At 43.9% G+C, this 18,124-nt stretch overlaps 1 protein-coding gene across 1 annotated transcript in view; it reads left to right on the top strand.

The window, feature by feature from the left end:
- Positions 1-6,085: 6,085 nt before the first annotated feature.
- Positions 6,086-18,124, top strand: part of LOC102454459 (guanine nucleotide-binding protein G(q) subunit alpha) — a 221,744-nt gene continuing 209,705 nt past the window's right edge. The window contains exon 1 of the mRNA XM_014573325.4: positions 6,086-6,606. Within this exon, the coding sequence (XP_014428811.1) occupies positions 6,471-6,606 (136 nt within the window). The 5' untranslated portion in view covers positions 6,086-6,470. The remainder of the gene's footprint in view (positions 6,607-18,124) is intronic.

The following is an 18,124-nucleotide window of genomic DNA, read 5'->3' as shown; positions in this document are numbered from 1 at the left end:
CAATTGCAGTTAAAAAAGCAAACAAAATGGTCACTGTTTTAAGGGTAACTGCACCTGTATTCTATAGAACATCAAAGACACCTACTTAAGGTTTGCATCTCCCAGATGTCACTTCTCTTGGATGGAGACCCACATCTCTCTCCCTCCTCACCCAGATTTTAAGGTGACACAGTTCTCAGCCTTACATTGCGCTATCCCCAGCAAGCCAGTCAGCCCTGTACCAGTGCTTTCCTTTCTGTCTGAGCACTATGCACTAGGGATGTTAGATATTGGGTAACTGAATAGTCGAGTAATTGCAAAAATTCTTATTGGTTACTTGACTACTCAATAGTCCCTGGGGGACAGTCAGTATGCTTTGGCCCCTCTCCCAGGGAGCACCATGCCACTGCCTGCTGCTGACACTTTATCAGAGGCAACAGCACGGGGTGCCAGGCGGGAGCTGGTCCATGAGGGGAGCTAGTTTAAAAAATAGCTCCCTGTGCAGATTGGCTACCTGCTTCCAAGTGCTGCAGCTTCTTACACAGAGGCAGCAGGGTGGGGTGGCAGCAGCCTCTGTCCCCGGGGGGGGAGGGGAGGAAGGGAGAGGGTCCGAGCTTCCTGCGGACAGACGCTGCTGCAGAGTGGAGGGTGGGGGAGGTTGCCCTGAAGCAGCCTCCGTCCACAGTGTCCCAGGCTGGCCATGGACAGACGCTGCTCCAGCAGCCGCCCCTATCTGTGCGGGGTCCGAGCTCCCCATGGACAAAGGCAGCTCTGTCTCCCACAGAACAGCCTCTGACCTTGGCAAGCCTGGGCCTGCTGTGGACAGAGGCTGCTCTGGCAGCAGCCCTTGTCTGCGTGGGGTCCGAGCTCTCTGCAGACAGAGGTCGCTCTGCCTCCATAGAGCTGCTTCTGCCCATGGGGAGCTCGGGCCTGCCATAGACAGAGGCTGCTTCGCGGCAGCCTAACTTGACCCTACCCAGCACTGATGCCTCTGAGAGAGGCAGTAGTGCAGGAGGGGGCACGTGGCACAAAGGCAGCAAGCGGACAGCAAGGCTTACCGGTTAATCATATAGTCAACTACACACATCAACATCTCTACTATGCACAGTGTGTTGTCAGCAGTTACAATTTACCACATAGCTCCTCCTGATCAGCACATTTATTCTGAGAGTAAATGCATCACAGGGAAAAATATAATCTATTATATACTTGAGAGAGTTTGTTTGTCTGTTTGTTCAAGAACTTTTTCTATATGGTAAGAGCAAGGACCACCAAATTCAGTATACAGCTACCTCTCCTCATAACTTAAAGCGAGGTAAGGGTTTTGTTATGCCAGGACAATGGGATATGCCTGTCATGGGATTGCTTCTCAGAAAACCATACAGAAAAGAGACAGAATCACAGGTAGGTGAAAGAGGCTGGCTGGGCTGCCCTGTCTGGGACTGCTCTAGCCTCGAGCTTCCCACCCACAGGTAACCTTTAAGGAGTGTGTGTGAGGGAGGGGAAGGAGGAGTCTGAAGGATCCCTCTCCCCACTTCTCACCGGAACATTGCTGGTTGTTCCCCTTTGTCAGGGAGTTAGGGGAAGTGCACAGTTTGCTGCATTCCTCACTCAGGCTGGGGAGCGCAGGGACAGGTGAACCTGAATCTGCCCCAGCCAGGGAACACGCACCCTTGGTGTAGCTGTAGCAGCCAGGGAGAGGCATTTCTGGCCATAACCTGCTGCAGTGAGAGTGAGGGTTGGGGTTGTCCTCTCTACCTGGAGCAGCCTGCATATTGAACCTCTCATCCCCAATCCCACTCCAGAACAATAATTTAAATTAAGAGAACAAAAATTATTTGAGTTAAAGACCTGAGCAACACTGGGTAAATCTTCTAGTAAAAAGATTAGGTCCGTCAATTAACACGCATTAATGCCTGCGATTAACGCAGAGCACAATTAATGCATTTTTTTTAACGCATTAATCACAGACATTTCTGCGGTGCTTCCCATTTGAAATGCCACCAACGCAGGAAGGGCCTGAGATCAGCTGAAGTCCCCAGCTGACCTTGGACTCCAGGCAGCACTGCCCCTTTGAAATGCCACTGCATTTCAACAGAGCAGCACCTAGGGTCAGCTGTGCGGCGCTGCCCTTCTGAAGGCCAATGTAGCCCAGGATCAGCTGGGAACTCCAGTTGATCCCAGGCTCCCATGGCACTTCCCCTTTGAAACGCTGGGGCAGCACTTCAAAGGGGCAGTGCTGCCTGGAGTCTAGCTGATCCTGGGCTCTCGCAGAGCTGCTGCTGCCCCTTTGAAACACCGCGGTGGCAGCATTACCAAGGGGCAGTGCTGCACAGAGCCAAGGTTATCTCTCGGGATCCGTGCCGTCACTGCTGCATTTCAAAGGGGCAGCGTGAGCAGAGCCTGGAATCAGCTGGGGATTCCAGATAATCCCAGGCTTCCACAGCACTGCCCCTTTGAAACACCGCCGCAGCATTTCAAAGGGGCAGCACACGCGATTAATCATGCGATTAACCACAATTAATTTTTAAAATTGCTTGACAGTCCTAATACTAAATATATCAAGAGTCGCTCATCAGTCTTTCAGGGCCCTAATACCTCTCATTGTATATAGTTCCTGTAGGAGCTGTGGTAACCCTCCCCATCATTTAGAACACAATCATATATAAACCATTCATAAATTTAATAAATGGTCCCCCAAAATACTGCTTGGGGTTGCAATATTAGTCACAAAGATGTTGTTTTATGAGATATTGAATAATGCTGAAACTATGATAACAGCTTCATCTATGTTGCTGGTATGCTCTCACCTTGTATGCAGTGTTCTGTTTTGGTCAAACCATCTAAAAAAACAGAAGACACACAGAGTGGGTCAACTAAATGGAAGGATTTCTGTACAAGAACAGATTATAAAGTCTGGCACTACATACTTTAGGGAGTAAGAGGAGATATGATAGAGATATACAGCATTATCAATGGTATACCAAGGTTTATCACAAATGCATATTTACTCTCTCTTACAAAGCAAGAAAGTGATGGTAATGAAAATAAAAAGTAACGCATTTAAAACAACACCCTCAGTTTTTAAAAGTGACTAATTATAATGAGTACCTCAGTGTTTGGGTGCCCAATTTAAGACACTTTAAAGGAATCTGATATTCAAAGAAGATATGTTCTTCATCACTTCCTGAACACTAGACTCTCCTTAAGGAGTCTTCCAGTCAGACACCCAAAATCCCTAGTCATTTTGAAAATTCAGGCCAATAAAAGGAGTCACCATTATATGCAAGATATACTTAAGCTATGGAACTCAGATACTGAGGCAAAGAGCTTGGTGGGAATCACAATAGTATTAGGTATCTCTGTAGTTAATAATTGTATCATTTGCAGATATACTTGCTAGGATAAATATATACAGGGAAAAGGAGATATAAAGCCTCATGATTTAGAACAAAAGCCTACCACTATTCTGCTTGGAGTTAGGAAGAAACCCTAGAGGTATATTATTGCTTGATTCTGATTATGAAGGTTTTACACTTTCCTCTAAAGTATCTGGTACTATTCACCTGCAGAAGTAGGATACTAGCTGAGGTCCATTTTTATGCGCTGCTATCGCAATTTCTGTAGTCCAGCTCATAACATTTTCTATTTATTCTGTGTTTTTTCTCAAGATACTTATTGGAAGGTACTGCCCTCAGGTCATATGGCAAAAATCATTGTCATTGGGAGAGGTACGTAGAGAATAAATGCAGTATACATACCCAAGAATTCCTACAATTAAATGACAGCTTCACATTTTTAGTATATAGTATTCAGACCCTGGAGAGACTCTTGCAACTCCCTTTAGTGCTCTGAAAGATGAGTCAGACTTCCTCTTCTGAAGGAAGATTACTATAATGCTAGGCCTTAAGGGCTGTGGCTGCTATGCTCTCAATATGCAGAGAGATTTTGATCAGTTATCCTGGGATCTTGCAGATCCACTTGCTATAATCTACCCTTCCCCCAGACTTGCTGCAAACACTTTTGCACCATGCCGGGCCCTGTGCAAGCAGTGTGGTGAGCACACAGAATGTTTCCAGCATATGTTCCTTATAACTGGCCATTGTACCACCATTCTGCTGCCTTATTGTCCCTTATTCACTTACTGGTCCTCATCCACTAAGAAGTTGTTCAGTGGAAGCAAAGAGGATTTGACCCCTGTGTCATTGTTCACTTGTTTCTTGGTTAGCATTTTTATAAACATGGTAACTGCAAACTAGTGCCTATCAACTGTATCTTTATGTTGCTAAATTCATTGCCAACATATACATAAACCAGGGACCCTAAAACATGTTATTACATTTTAAATCCATTTCAGTTTACTAAAAAATGATTTTTCTGAAATATGTGTTTTTATTAAAAATAGGATTTTAGAATTTAATTTAAAACTTGTCCATCTTTATTTTAATTTTGTTTGCAAGGTAAACGAAACATATTTTCAAAAATCAACTGAGCTGCAGGGACTATTTTTTTAGTCTGTCAAAAAAATTGCTGAACAAATCAGCACAAGTAAATATATTTTTAAAATTGTGAAACAATGAGAATTATTTTATTCAAAATCTAGAAGTCACTGTTTTGATCATTACATTTTAATTTTTAGAGCTTGTGATGAGCATAGCTTAATTAAGACTGTCAACATGTATGAGCAGCTGCACATGTGAGCACAACATACTTTTCAAATTATATGCCAACAGGTGCTGGAAAGAGCATCACACACGAAGCTGGCAGGTGAAAGAGGATATGGAGCAAGACAGGATCCTTCTCCATTATAGCTAATTTAAAATGGGGTGGGAATAGGGCAAAATGCAGCTAAAACATCAAGGATGGATGAAAGCTAGGATCCATATCATGTATCAGTCCATAATGTGCCATTGCTCTGGAATGGTTTGACTTAAGGTCTAGTAGTACAAATATACAAGGGGTTTGCAGTTTGGCAAAATCACACAATGGATAACCTCAAAGTTACACCTACAGAAATAAAAAGTAAAACAGATTAATCTATTTACATTTTAGAATCCTAGGTTCCTGGAAGCAAGGGAAGGAACCTACCCATTTTATTTAGTATAATGATTGTTAAAATCTCCCCTCCCCCATTGTTCTTCAGCTCAACATATGAACTCCTTGGCATGAAAAGTTATAAGGAACGCCTTGAAGACCTTGGGAAACTTTTATTCCCCAAATTTACATTGCTATCTGAAGGGAGAAAGGTTCCGCCTCTTTCCCCTCCTGGGAATTATTCTTTCACTCTTAAACTCTTTGCAAAGTCATCTCTTCCTGGAATAGCATGAAGGTTTATAACAAAATGGATTTTAAAAAAAGGAATGAAAAGTAAATACAAAAATATGTTACCCTCCCCAGCCCTGCCCTATAGGACAAATACAAAAAAAGAGTGTTCCTTGCGGCCATTTGGTGTGCAAAAGTACTTGTTCCTCCTTCTACTACTGCTATTGGATGGTGGTGCTCGTCTTTGTGTGAAAGCCTGTTCAGTGGGTTTGAAGGTTTATTGCCCTGGGATTTTCCTTTCTGTCTGTAACATATTCCTCTGTCTCGTGGGTTGGAGAGAGGGAGGGAGAGAGAGGGAAGGTCCGCCATATTTCTGCCTTACCACGCCCGGGGAACTGAGCCATTGAAAAGTCAGGCTGGCTGGATACATATTGTGCATGCACCACAGCTCCTGCTTCCCTCCTCTTCTCTCACATTATCCCCTCTCGCTTCCTCACAGAAAGGGAAAGGCAGGAACACGACGAACAGCTCTGCAACAGCTGCTTTGCAAGCCACAAGCAAGTAGCTCTCCCCCGCCCCCCCTTCAGCCTCAAAGAAAGCCGGGAAGAAAAGTCCACTTGCAAGAAAACCTTAAGCAAAGCAAACTCCAAGAGATTTTCAAGCGGCAACAAGCAAAAACCACCTCCTGGAGCATCTGGTCTTCAAAGTCAGGGAGGGGGGAAGAGAAACAAGAAAATGTGCGTGTGGAGGGGGGGAGGGGTTAGTCGCGATTAGCATTTCAGTAGGGGGCTGGCTGCTTGGGAGGGAGCTGAGGGGGGATTTCAGCGGGTGTCATTTACAAGGGACTGAGGTGACCGCAGGCGGCAGCGAGGGAAAAGAGGGGGCGTTGGGCTGCTCCTCTCTGCTGGGCACTGCTGCTCCGGTGGATGTTTCCCTGTTGTTTGGTGCATGATTTAGAGAAGAGGAGGAGTTGGAACTAGAGGGTGTCAGAGGCAGGAGATAGTGGGGTTGCGCTGCTGCCACCGCCGCCGGTGGGGGCCCTTTCTCTGCCTCTCCTCGCTGGGTGTAGCATCTAGCGCTCTCCCGGCGTCGGCTGGGCTGTCCCCGGGTGGGGGCTCGCAGGCAGAGGGCGCGTGCCTCCCTCGCTCCGCGGTGCGGGGTGTGAGTGTGTGTGAGTGTGAGTGAGAGTTTTCGGGGGGTGGGGGTTGTGTCTGAACCAGTTAGGAAGAATGACTCTGGAGTCCATCATGGCGTGCTGCCTGAGCGAGGAAGCCAAGGAAGCCAGGCGTATCAACGATGAGATCGAGAGGCAGCTCCGCCGGGACAAGCGGGACGCCCGCCGGGAGCTCAAGCTGCTGCTGCTGGGTAAGTCCGGGCAGGCGCCGCCTTCACCCCAACCCGGGCAGCTGCCCCGGTGCCGCGCCGCCCCTGCTGCTCACACACATACTGGGTGCCAGGGGGCATTGGGGAGTGCAGCTTTGCCCGTGCATGTAGGCACCTATGCAGTCGATATGCCGGTGTGTGGATCCTAGTGGATATTGTATCCGCGCCTTGATCAGTCTTAAGGGAAAGGGAGTCTGGCTATGGGTGCAGGGGAAGGGAGGGAGGACGCGATTTACACTCAGTTTCCCTGCTTTCGCTCCGCGGGGGCTTCCAATCTGCATGATTCTGTTTATTCGGACTCTGATGATAGTGGAGCGGATACATTTGTGTGTGTGTGTGTGTGTGTGTGTGCGCCCAGATAGCTATACTACACGGTGTTACATGGTGTATATTTGGTGGCATGTTTTGCAAATGAAAATGTAGCTGGGTAAATACATGATTCTGGTTCCTGAAGGCAATTTGATGTGGAATGGACACTGGCCTTCCAAAAATGGAGCGGGGAGAGGACTTGGTGGGTGATAGAGAGATGAAAAGAGAACATAAATGGCAAATACATTTGGGGGTGGGTGTAAGGGAAAATTGCAAGGCAGCAGCTAAATGAAAGGACTCACAGGCGGAGTTGCTTTGCAGATTGATGGTGGCAAGCTTTAATGTCTGCATTGTTCTGAGAGCCTTCCGAAAGATTGCAGGGTGGCTGATTGCTTCATTAAATAAAAATAACACTAAAACATGGAAACGGAGATGAAGGGTGACATTCAGATTATAGGCTAATTTTTTACAATAACAGCACCACCATACAAAGACCATGAAACTGAATAATAACCTACAGTATGTTAGAGAATGACAGGATCTGGAGTATCTTCGGAATCCACCCACTGGATAAGAAATACAATTTACCATATACAACAGAATTTCCTCTTAATTTCGGCAGTTTCTGTACAATAACTGTAATTATATTACAGTTATTGTACAGAAACTAGTGTGTCCCTATTTGACTTTGTATCTGCTAAAATAATACTTTTGAATTAGAAATAATACAATTATTTGGTCATAAGATTTTTTTTAATACACAGTTATCATGGTAGATGTAGTTAATGCTTTGGACTAACAGTGCCTAAAAATGTCTGCACAAGAGCCTGATGTGCGTGTATGTGGGGTTATAAAACTGAATACATCACATGCAAAAGATGTGTATTGTCTGCTTTAGTGCAAATGTACTATCTTGTTTTATACATAAAGGTTGTTATTGATATGGGTTTAAATATGTTAAAGCTGGTTCAAAATATGCAAACATGAGAATGATTTTGTATGACCATATTCTTTTAAATTAATTTGCAGTTTTCCTTCAGTAACACATTTTCTCTTCGGAAGTTGGAATAATGGGTGTGGAGGAATGATCAGGGGAGAGAGAGAGAGATAAAAATTGCTTTGCGTATATGATTTTGGCCTAGTTTTGCACATTGTGATTATTTTAGAATTCAAGACAAGATGTGAATTACAAATTATATAGCTTACATTTGCTTTAGTTTATGGACACTGACTTAACAGATTCAAGAAGTATTTTTATCATATTTGGCTTGTCGTACAAGTCCACATGATTTCTGCATTTTCCTTATTTCTGGCAATAATGCTACAGGATTTTGCCCAAGGTTCTACGAAAGTGTGAAGTTTATTAGGGGTGTTTTCTGTGTGTTCCCAGAATGGGGACAAGGGAACTTAAATTAATTTATATAATTTCAAAGATTTAGGCCCCAATACTGTTGTCAGTCATGCTCATGCTTAACTTAATGAATGAGTAGTGTCATTGATTTTAGTGGAGTCCATTCACTTGTAAAAGTTAAGTAAGTGTATAACTCATGGCAGACTTAGTGCCTAATTTTGGCATTGCTTTAGTTTAGGCCAAGTGAAAGGTGGGTAGTTTCAGTGCAAATAGATGGGTCAGGAGAGCTCTTAATTTATAGAACTATTGAGAAAGCTCAGGGTTTTTCTGTGTAGGTACAACAGTGCAAACCTTCAATGTTGATGTGCTGCATTAGTGTAATGTGAGTTTGCACTGGTGTGGTTTACTCGCAACGGAGAGAAGTGGTCCTGATGCAATACTTGCTTTATACAAAGTAACCCATCTCCAGTGCTCATATGCACAACTGTAACAATCCCACTCCAGAAATTCCTATTGTATACAAGCTGTCACTATTCTGCTTTCAAAAGAGTACACTCTAATTAAAGGAGATTGTCAACTTAAAAATCATGCTCCTGACTGTTAATGATGTGTACTGGTGTCACAATTAACACCTATGGTTCTGATTCTACAAGGAGCTCTGTGAAGGCAAACTCCACTTGAAGTCACTGGGTCTCAGGGCAGAGACAGTGATTTGCCTGCACAGAGCTGCTTCCAGGACCCAAATATAAAATTAGTGTACTGAAATAATTTGGAGAGGGGGATATTTTTCAGTTGGCTTGTGTATTTGACAGCAGTTTGCGTTTAGTCACTCCCACTGCTATAGTCTGTTCCTCAGTTTTCCCTGTTGTTTGTGTGGGTCTTTTGTACAACAAGGTGCAAGAGACATTTTAAAAAATCAGAAAAATCATTGTAAAGTCATAAAACTGGTGAGATTCAGAGAGGTGCAATATCTGAAAGTACATCTGTGACCCAGCATGAATTTAGTTAGCTGGATATCCACTTATCATGGGTGTAGCCAAGTTTCCCATGGTCCCATAAAGTTTGTGTACAACCTTGGCTCTCAGTGTTTTCAGTCCCAGTAAGCAGTAGAAGTGTTGGTAATGCTGCTAGACAATATTGACCTCCCGTGGTTTGGCACTGGTCAGGGTGCTGAGCTAGAGAGATTCAACCTATAGTACTTCATTTTATTTTATGTAGGCTTTGAGTAATATTGTCAAAAGCTACTTAGATTCACCCTCAGTGCCTAAGTCATTTAAGCTTCAATTCCATTTATAACAGTACCCTGGGAATTAGGAGTCTAAGTGGATTAGTTACTTTTGAAAATGGCACTTGTGCTCCTGAGTAGCCTAGCATGAAATTTTCTAAAGTGCCTTTTTTCTGTAAGTATTTCTTCATATAAAATGGTATGAATTTCTGTAATAGGTATTGTGCTCACCGGAAACTGTCAGAACAGCCCATTGTTTTGACTTCGTTTCTGTCTTATGAACACACACACACACAGTAGGTGTGAGGTCTATTTTTTTCTGGTTTTTTTTCTATGTAATTTTCTAAGCATAAAAAATCATATGTATAGTATGAATTAAACATTTTTCTGGGTCATGGTTAGAAAGAGAAGCATATTTTTCTATACTTTGTTGTTCATAATGTTTCTTTGTGAAAATCTTTCTCACAACTGCGTGATATACAGTTACTGCAGCATGTTCACCTTATTTTGTATAGCCATATTTGTGAATAATGTGTACTAGTAATACATTTAATTTTCTTTTAGCTCTGTGAGTTTCAAATGTTGTAGCTTGTTTTGCAAACTTGTATTCATGGTGAGATTAGTTTTGAAAGAGGGCCTTAAAAGTAAATGCTTTAAATGACTAAACATTAAAATGTCAGTTCCAGACACTAAATTGCACATCATCCTTCTTCTGAGAGCTGTTTTTAAAATTAGGTAAAACATTTCTTATTGCAGTTTTTGAAACAGGAAGCTTTCAGAACTGAAGATTGAAATGTATTATTAAAAGGAAAAAACAGTGACCTAGCTAATACAAGTTGGCAGTAACATTTAGGACACGTTGGATCAAATTGAGTTTTCTGATTATTTGGTTTTAATCTGTTGTGTTTTCCAAACGCTTTCTGGATTTCATTCCTGTTGAACATTTTGTAAAACCCTGTAACTGTTCTTCAGAATTTAAGTTAATCACCATCTATTCTTTGCTCTTGGTTATAAAAACACTTGTTATTATTGACTGAGCAGAAGGAATTATGTTTGATATCAACATATTGGAAACTGCTAACTATAAAATATTTTGTGTTTATCTTGTAAGTATTAAATAAGTGCCATGTTCTGTGATTGTTCTTTATGTAACACTGCCCTTATCAAAAGTGGAAGTTCTCTTTGGGGAATGGCAGTCATACATGGGCCTAAAGTTGTTCCTGGTCTTAAGCCTCCACTATTAACCACATTTTGCCCTTATATATACATAAGGACAACTATCATTTTCTTCAATGGGAAATTCCTTACATATCTGAGAACCAAATTTTGCCCTTCCTTAACTCTGAAAATTGGCTAAGTTAAATGTTTGAGGGACTCATTATTTTAATTTACACCTTCTGGTATTGTCGCCCTGAAACGTGGGTCAGGGTGACAGGTTTAGATGTTCTCTGCATTTGACATAGAAGGTCTCTAAAGTGAAGTGAGGTCTCATAAATACAGGTACTTTTAGCAAAACATTTGCATTCTTCATATGTTATCAACTGAAATGTGAAAATTAAACTAGTTGAGTGAATATAAATTGCAGCCAACCTTATCTGGAAAAACATTTTTGAACCTCCTCAGATGAATATCCAATTGCAGATCTGTCTGCTAACGTGCATTTTGATACATACATCAGTTAAATTAGAGATCCAAATAGAAAAATCTAGGACTTGGAGATAATGAAGATGTTTGACCTTCACTAAAGTGTTTGAGGAGGAGGAAGTGAGTCCCTTAAACGAAGAATGGATTACACCAGTGTATGGTAGCATTGTCATCTCTCACAGATACAATCTGGATCCCTTATTTTTTATGTAATTTAACTGCTGCATGTGGTTTATTGAAATAGAAACATGACAGTATTGCAGTCTTTTACACAAAACAATGCAGTAAATAGCAGTCATGTGTGTTATATCACTGAGAGATACTTTAGAATGTGAATAGTTTTACATATGAGACTTGGGAAAAATGGTACATAATTTCTTGTTTCAATATAAATTGGTCTACCTATTTAAATCTTTCAGCTTCAGCCACACATGGTTTATTTTTCATAATATACTTATTTCAGTGATTAAGATGCTCAGAAACAAACTGTGCCTAAATTCCAAGTTAGACCAGCTGGCCAGAATAAGAAAAGCAATAGAAAGAAATTCTTAAGTTGACATACTATATATATTTGTGGTCATTGTTATGGATTAGAAATAGTAGGTTCTGGGTGACTAGAAATATAGAGGAAAGAAATTTCTCTCCATTTAAGAGTCCTGTTTAAAAATATATATATATAAAAAGTTAATTATAGAATATTATTTAAGTGGCTGTGGTGATCATCACAGATCACATATAGGTTATAAATGTAGGAGCTTTTATTTTCAAAAGAGTAGCATTTGGCACAAAGTATTCAATTTCATTGTGAATAGGTATGCTTTGCCTATATTTCTATAATGTCCCTGTAGTGTGAGTATGAGGTTAGAATAATCCTTATTGTGATGTGCACACAGCACCCCACGTCTTGAAGTTGATGCATCTCTCTAATTCTTTTCCTCAGTTTTCCTGACTAAAAAGTAGGGATGTTTGATAGTAAATCATCAAGTAGTTTAATACTAGGTAATGATTTTCAAGTGTGTTCAACACGAAAGGCTTTGTATGCAGTAAACGTGACATATTGGAAGAAGTATGTTTTTAAAATGAGTTAAAATCAATTTCAAATACTATAGTTACTCCTGAGATCCCTGCAAAATTTATATGGTTTTACAGTCCCATTTTATCTTCAATTATTTCTTACATTCCTGTTACTTGAAAGGCCCATATAAACAGGAGAAACTGACTGTTCATGTAAATAGCTATATTGATTCTACAAAGTTGTGATCAAATGCAGAAAGAGTTTAAAAAAACAAAACAAAAACCAACAACACTCAGTTAAAAAAATAGGAAAAAATATTTGTATTTAGTCTTTGTTAGTGTTAGGTGTGACTTGTTACAAGTAACAAGTAAAATATTTTTAGACAGAAGTGTGATTTTGTTTTTGTATTTAAGGTGGTGCCTCTTAAATTCCTGCCGGACATTTACATATTTTTCTCATTCAGATTACTACAAAATGTGTTTTGCACTTAAAAGGAAAAAAATACTTTAATATTCATCAGGATGTGTCTTACAAGTAGACATGATAGACTGCTCCTATTTTGGACACATTTTTTGTATAAATATTGTATTATGGATGCAGAACTGTATTGATGGGCATAAATATGACTATCCCTTTCAAGGAATATATGTCATATATGCTAAGAAGAAAGCACAATTTTGCTGGCGTTACTTTAAAATGAATGTATTATTAATTTTAAATGGACTACCAAGAAAGCTCTGGTTTACCAGGATACTGTGCAGTGTGCTTAATTTTTCTCTGTTACAGTGATCTGATTCCCATTCAAATCAATGGAAGTTGGCTTAGGTCCTAAATGAACATGCAAATCCCACTGACATAATTTTATTTACACATCAGGAGGCCAAAAGACTCCTAAATGCACATTTTGCATTAAAGAACATAAACCGTGTTAGAAAGGCAAGGAAGATAAGGGAATATCTTTTACTGAACCAACTTCTGTGTGTGAAGGAAATCTTTTGTTCTTACGCAGAGCTCTTTTTCCAGACTGGGAAAGGTAAGCTGAGAAAACCGATTGTTTAATGTAAGTAATTAACACACATTATAAGAGATCATTTAAAGTGAAGAAGCCAGTTAACACCTCTGCAGCCATAAGCCAAAAAAGGGGGGAGCTAGTGGGTTACAGATTGTTGTAATGAGCCGTGTCCAGCGTCTCTGTTTAATTTAATGATTTTTAGCCTCTATGAAGAGGGGGAATAGACAAGCTATTGAGGGGAACTTTCCTGGCATCTATAGTACCCTGGTGAAATGGGCTAGTGACAGGATCTGAATCCTTTACCCAGAGGTTTCCCAGACCTTAAGGGTTGCTCTTTCACTCTCCACTGTGGCAGAGTCCTTGTTGGGGCCACTTCAGGCAGGGGCTAGTGCGACCCCACTCCAGGGTTGTCTCTCCATACTGGATGCTTCCCTGACCCATTGATCAGTACCTACAGTTCAAAGTAAATACAATTTGTTAAACAGCAATCAATTTAAAAAGTAAAAACAATAAGGAAAAAAATGGGAAAGGTTAAAGGAAACACGTAACTGCACTCTGTGGCGTAAGGACATCACAAACTGCAATCTCTGGAATGTAAGGGAAGTTTGCAGTCTGTTCCTCACCATCCAGACCTTCTTATGCTCTGGTTGTGCTGCACAGGATGCTGTAGGTCTGACATTTGCTCTGGAGGTGGCCCCACTTCTTCAGGCTCTAAGTGGCAGGATCCTTTTCCCCAGCCTCAGCCCCTCCCTCTGGCCCATTCAAGTGTAGCCTGCAAGACCTCTTGGCTAGTGGCATCTCCCTGTGCTGAGCCATGTGCCCAGAGTCTCCCCTCACTCACACTGAGCTCTGGACTGCTCCAGTCCCAGCTCCACTTTGCTTCAGTGCAGATGCTGCTCTGCCTCCAGCCCTTTTGCACTGCTTCCCTGACCCCTCCGGCTCTGGTTGCTGAAGCTCTGCTCCCAGCCCAGGTTTGCTCTCTGTCCTTCTGTGGCTCTGCTCCAGGTGGAACCTTTCTAGCCTGGCACCATTGGGACCTGACTAGTGCCAAAGCAGAGAATGCGCTGGGTCACAGGAGGTCAATATTGCTTAGCAGCATTACTAACACTTCCACTGCGTATTGGGCAGTACATTTAGGAGTAAATTAGAACTAAATAACAGCACAGAACACTGAGAGCCAGGACTGGTGGCTGCAAACAAACTTTATCAGAGTGTGGGGAAACTTGGCCACACCATAATAAGTGGATATTTGCCTAACTCAAATCATGCAGGGACCAGATGTTGCCGGACCAGAGAGTGCCAAACTAGAAAGGTTCAATCTGTACTAGAATTGCTCTGCTCCCTGGACTGCTTTCCTCATTCTGTATGGCATGGCATTGCTCCCCAGCTCAGCTTGACCCCCTGTTCTCTCGTTAGCTTGGTCCCACACTGTCTAACGCTGGGAATTCTAGCCACCAAGGAGGATGCACCCTGCCCTTCCCCATGCTTCCTGACCCCCTCATTACCCATCCTGACCTGGATCATTGGCCTCTCTCCATTGAGACTGACAGTCCCCAGGAACAGGGTCCTCATTTCCCATCCTTCCCCAGTCTCTTGCTACTGGGCGCTGGCTAACCACAAACTCTATCGAGTCTTAATAAGGGGCTAACAGTAACAGTGAAGTTATTAATTTAAGCTCACGGGCTCATTTTTTGAAGGGGTTGTGTAGCCTTCCTTTGAGGATGACCACTGAGAGGTCTTGCCTCTTGCACCCATAGAAGTTGGTCTAATAAAAGATATTATTTCTTCCCACTTTGGGTCTATGATATCTTGGGGCTTACATGGTTACAACAATGCTGCAGTTAACAATGTTCAATTGGGGGTGAGAGAAGAAAGACTGTTCTGTGTTGCTAAAGGACATTTAGGAATGCTACAATTTTTTGGAACTAACGGTCCCACCCTCTTAGGCTCCCTCTGATTATTTTTGTTGGTGGATGATGGCAATGGCAGTTTCACAGGGGAAAGCTTTTATTTCTTTTGGAGTAAAGTGCAAAATTAATCCCAGAAAAGTGTGAAATGGCATTATAAGGCAAATGTGTGATTACTGGTAATTAACTCTGTTACAATAACTGAATACTATAAAGACTGAGTGTTTTTTCTTGCCCTGCTTAGTGGAATAACACTCAAAAAAGATCTATTCTCACACTTCAACACTATTGTGTGTGAACAGCTGTTACTAATAAAATTATGGGAAGTTTTTCAACATCCACCTTTTTATTTGCTGTTTTAATATCTATAAAAAGTCTGGCTGGCAAAGGCCAACAGCAAGAGAACGGAATCCAGTCCAGGAGAGAACATGAATGTAGGCTGTCCGTGGGTCACTATGTGTGCATGCTCTAGCATCCCAATGGGTTGTTCATAATCGACTGATCAGTCCTGGTGGAGTCTCCTAGTCGATCGCATTTGGCACTTGCCAGGATTCCTGGCTGCCTTGGCTCCACGCCATTGGCCCATTACCAGGAGTGGCAAGCATGGCCCCTTTGTCTGGAAGGGGAAGCAGTTTTGGCACATTGCTCTTGCCTGAAAGAACCGCCCCCTGGGAAGCTGTGGCCAATGGGAGCTGGTACTGGCAGAGAGAGGCTGCATGTGGTGCCACATGCCTCCCACCCCTGGGCCACAGAGGCCTTTTGGCTCCTTCTGGGCATGGTGTGTAGAGCCCTGTGCAGATACAAAAGTCTACCAGTAGATAGACACAGCGGCGGATTTAGGGCAGGGCGAACAGGGCGGCTGCCCTGTGCCCCGCGCTTCCTGAGGCCCTGCGAAATTTCGCTGCCCTGGGCCCAGCGGTGCTGCCCTGGGCCCCGCGGCACTCTCATCCGCCCCTGGATAGACATTTGTATCTGTTGATCTGCAGGACTCCCCTCCCAGGAACCAGCACCTTCCGCTGGCAGCTCTTCCCAGCCACGTGGCTAGTCTGCTGCCAGCTGCATCTCCGGTCTGGTGGTGGAGCTGGGATAGGACAACCACAAAGCCTAGCGGAGGAGCTGCCAACACAGGGAGTTGGCTCCTGGGAGTGGCAACACCACATTCCTGTCCTTTGGCCACAGTGTCTCCTGAGAGCAGAACCCTGCAGATTAGCAGATACCAATGTCTGTGAGTAGACATTTGTATCTGTGCAGGGCTCTAGCTTAAGGCTGGGCCCAGGATAGCTAGGGAACCTGCCTCAGCCTTGCTGCTCTGCCGACCTCGAGCTGCTGGCGGTAAGTGCCACTCTGCAGGAGCCTGTACCACAACCCCCACTCCTCTCCTAGAATCAGCACCGCCTTCTCCTGACCCCTCCTAGAGCCAACACCTCCTCCTGTACCCCAGCCCTGATGCTCTCTTCCATACCAGACACCCCACACTGCTTGCGCCCCAAGCCCTAGTCCTGACCTTCCTCCCAGAGCCAAAACCCTGCACCACCACCCTGAGACTCCTCTCTCAGCCAGCACCTCATACTTCCTCTTGCACTCCAGGCCCCAACACTGACCCCACTCCCAAAGTCAGCATACATACCCTCTTCCTGTACTCCAAGCACCTGTCCCAGCTCTTACTCATCTCTCAGAGCCAGCAGCCCATACCCTCTCCTGCCACCCAGACTTGAGCGCCCTCCCAGAGCCAGCACCCATCCCCTTAGCCCCAGCCTAGTAAAAGTGAGTGAGGATAGAAAGAGAGAGAGAGAGAGAGAGAGCAAAGGAGGAAGGGGATGTAGTGAGCAGGTGGGAGCTTTGGGAAAGACAAGGGTCTTTGGGGAAGGAAAAGGGTAGATCTTGAATTCTGATAGGGTATGTCTACACAGCAAAGTTATTTCGAAATAACAGCCCTTATTTCGAAATAACTTTCCGAGCATCTACACAGCCAAACTGCTATTTTGAAATAAATTCGAAATAGTGGAGTGCTTATTTCAAATTTGGTAAACCTTACTTTATGAGGAATAATGCCAAATTTGAAATAGCTATTTCGAAATAAGTGCTGTGTAGACCCTTATTTTGAAATAGGGGGCCTCCGGCCTTCCCAGGGTGCCCTGGTGGCCACTCCAGCCTCAACCAAGAACACTTCTCTCCCCCTTCTCCTCCCCCTCCTCCAGGCCGGAGCCCTTAAAGGGGTAGATTCTGGCCACAGCTCCAAGCCTGCCAGACCAGAGCCAGCAGTCACTGCCACGACCCAGTGGCCCCAAAACATGAGCCAGCAAGCCACTGGCAGCCAGCCCTCCACCGCTCCCTAGGAGCAGTCTGCCAGCTCCCAGGAGCCTGCCAGGGCCCGGAGAAGGCGCGTGCCTTCTTGGTCCAGGGCGGAGATCATGGACCTTATTCAGGTTTGGAGGGAGGGGGAGAGGAGTGCCCCCAGCGTCCATGATCTCCGCACTAGATGGAGAAACGCAGCCGTCTATGGCAGGAGAGCTGCCAGCCTGGCCACAAAAGGCCACATGCGAACCCAGGAGCAACTCTGCATGAAAATCAAGTTGGTCCAGTGAGACCCTGAGCTTCCCTTTTGCCTTCTTTCCCTTGCTTCCACCTTCCAGCTCCCTTCTCCCAGGTTTCCCCCTCCCCTCTCCCACCCTCTCTTCTCCCCTCTCCCACTTCCTTTCCACAGTCTCACCAGAGTTTCATTCCCTCCCCCCCTAGTTTTGTTAAATAAAGAGAGTTTGTGTTCATGAAAATACATGTATTTTATTTGACATCAGGAAGGGGAGTTAAGGAGGGGTAAGTGGAAGGACGTGAGGGAGGAATGAGGCACAAGCCCCCAGTGGGGCAGACCAGGGAGGCTCTTAGTGCTCCTCAGGGTGGAAGCTCTCCCGCAGGGCCTCCTGGATCCTGACAGCCCCCTGATGAACCTTCCGGACAGCAGCCTGTAGAAAGTGCAGCCAGGCTCACAGCAGCACGTCTAAGAGAAGCACCAGAGTGCCCAGGAGCAGCTCTGGCTCCA

Source organism: Pelodiscus sinensis, chromosome 6 (genome assembly GCF_052426305.1).
Source record: "Pelodiscus sinensis isolate ZL-2025 chromosome 6, ASM5242630v1, whole genome shotgun sequence".
In the NCBI taxonomy this organism is placed as follows: Eukaryota; Metazoa; Chordata; order Testudines; family Trionychidae; genus Pelodiscus; species Pelodiscus sinensis.
This window is presented reverse-complemented; position numbering and strand designations above follow the sequence as displayed.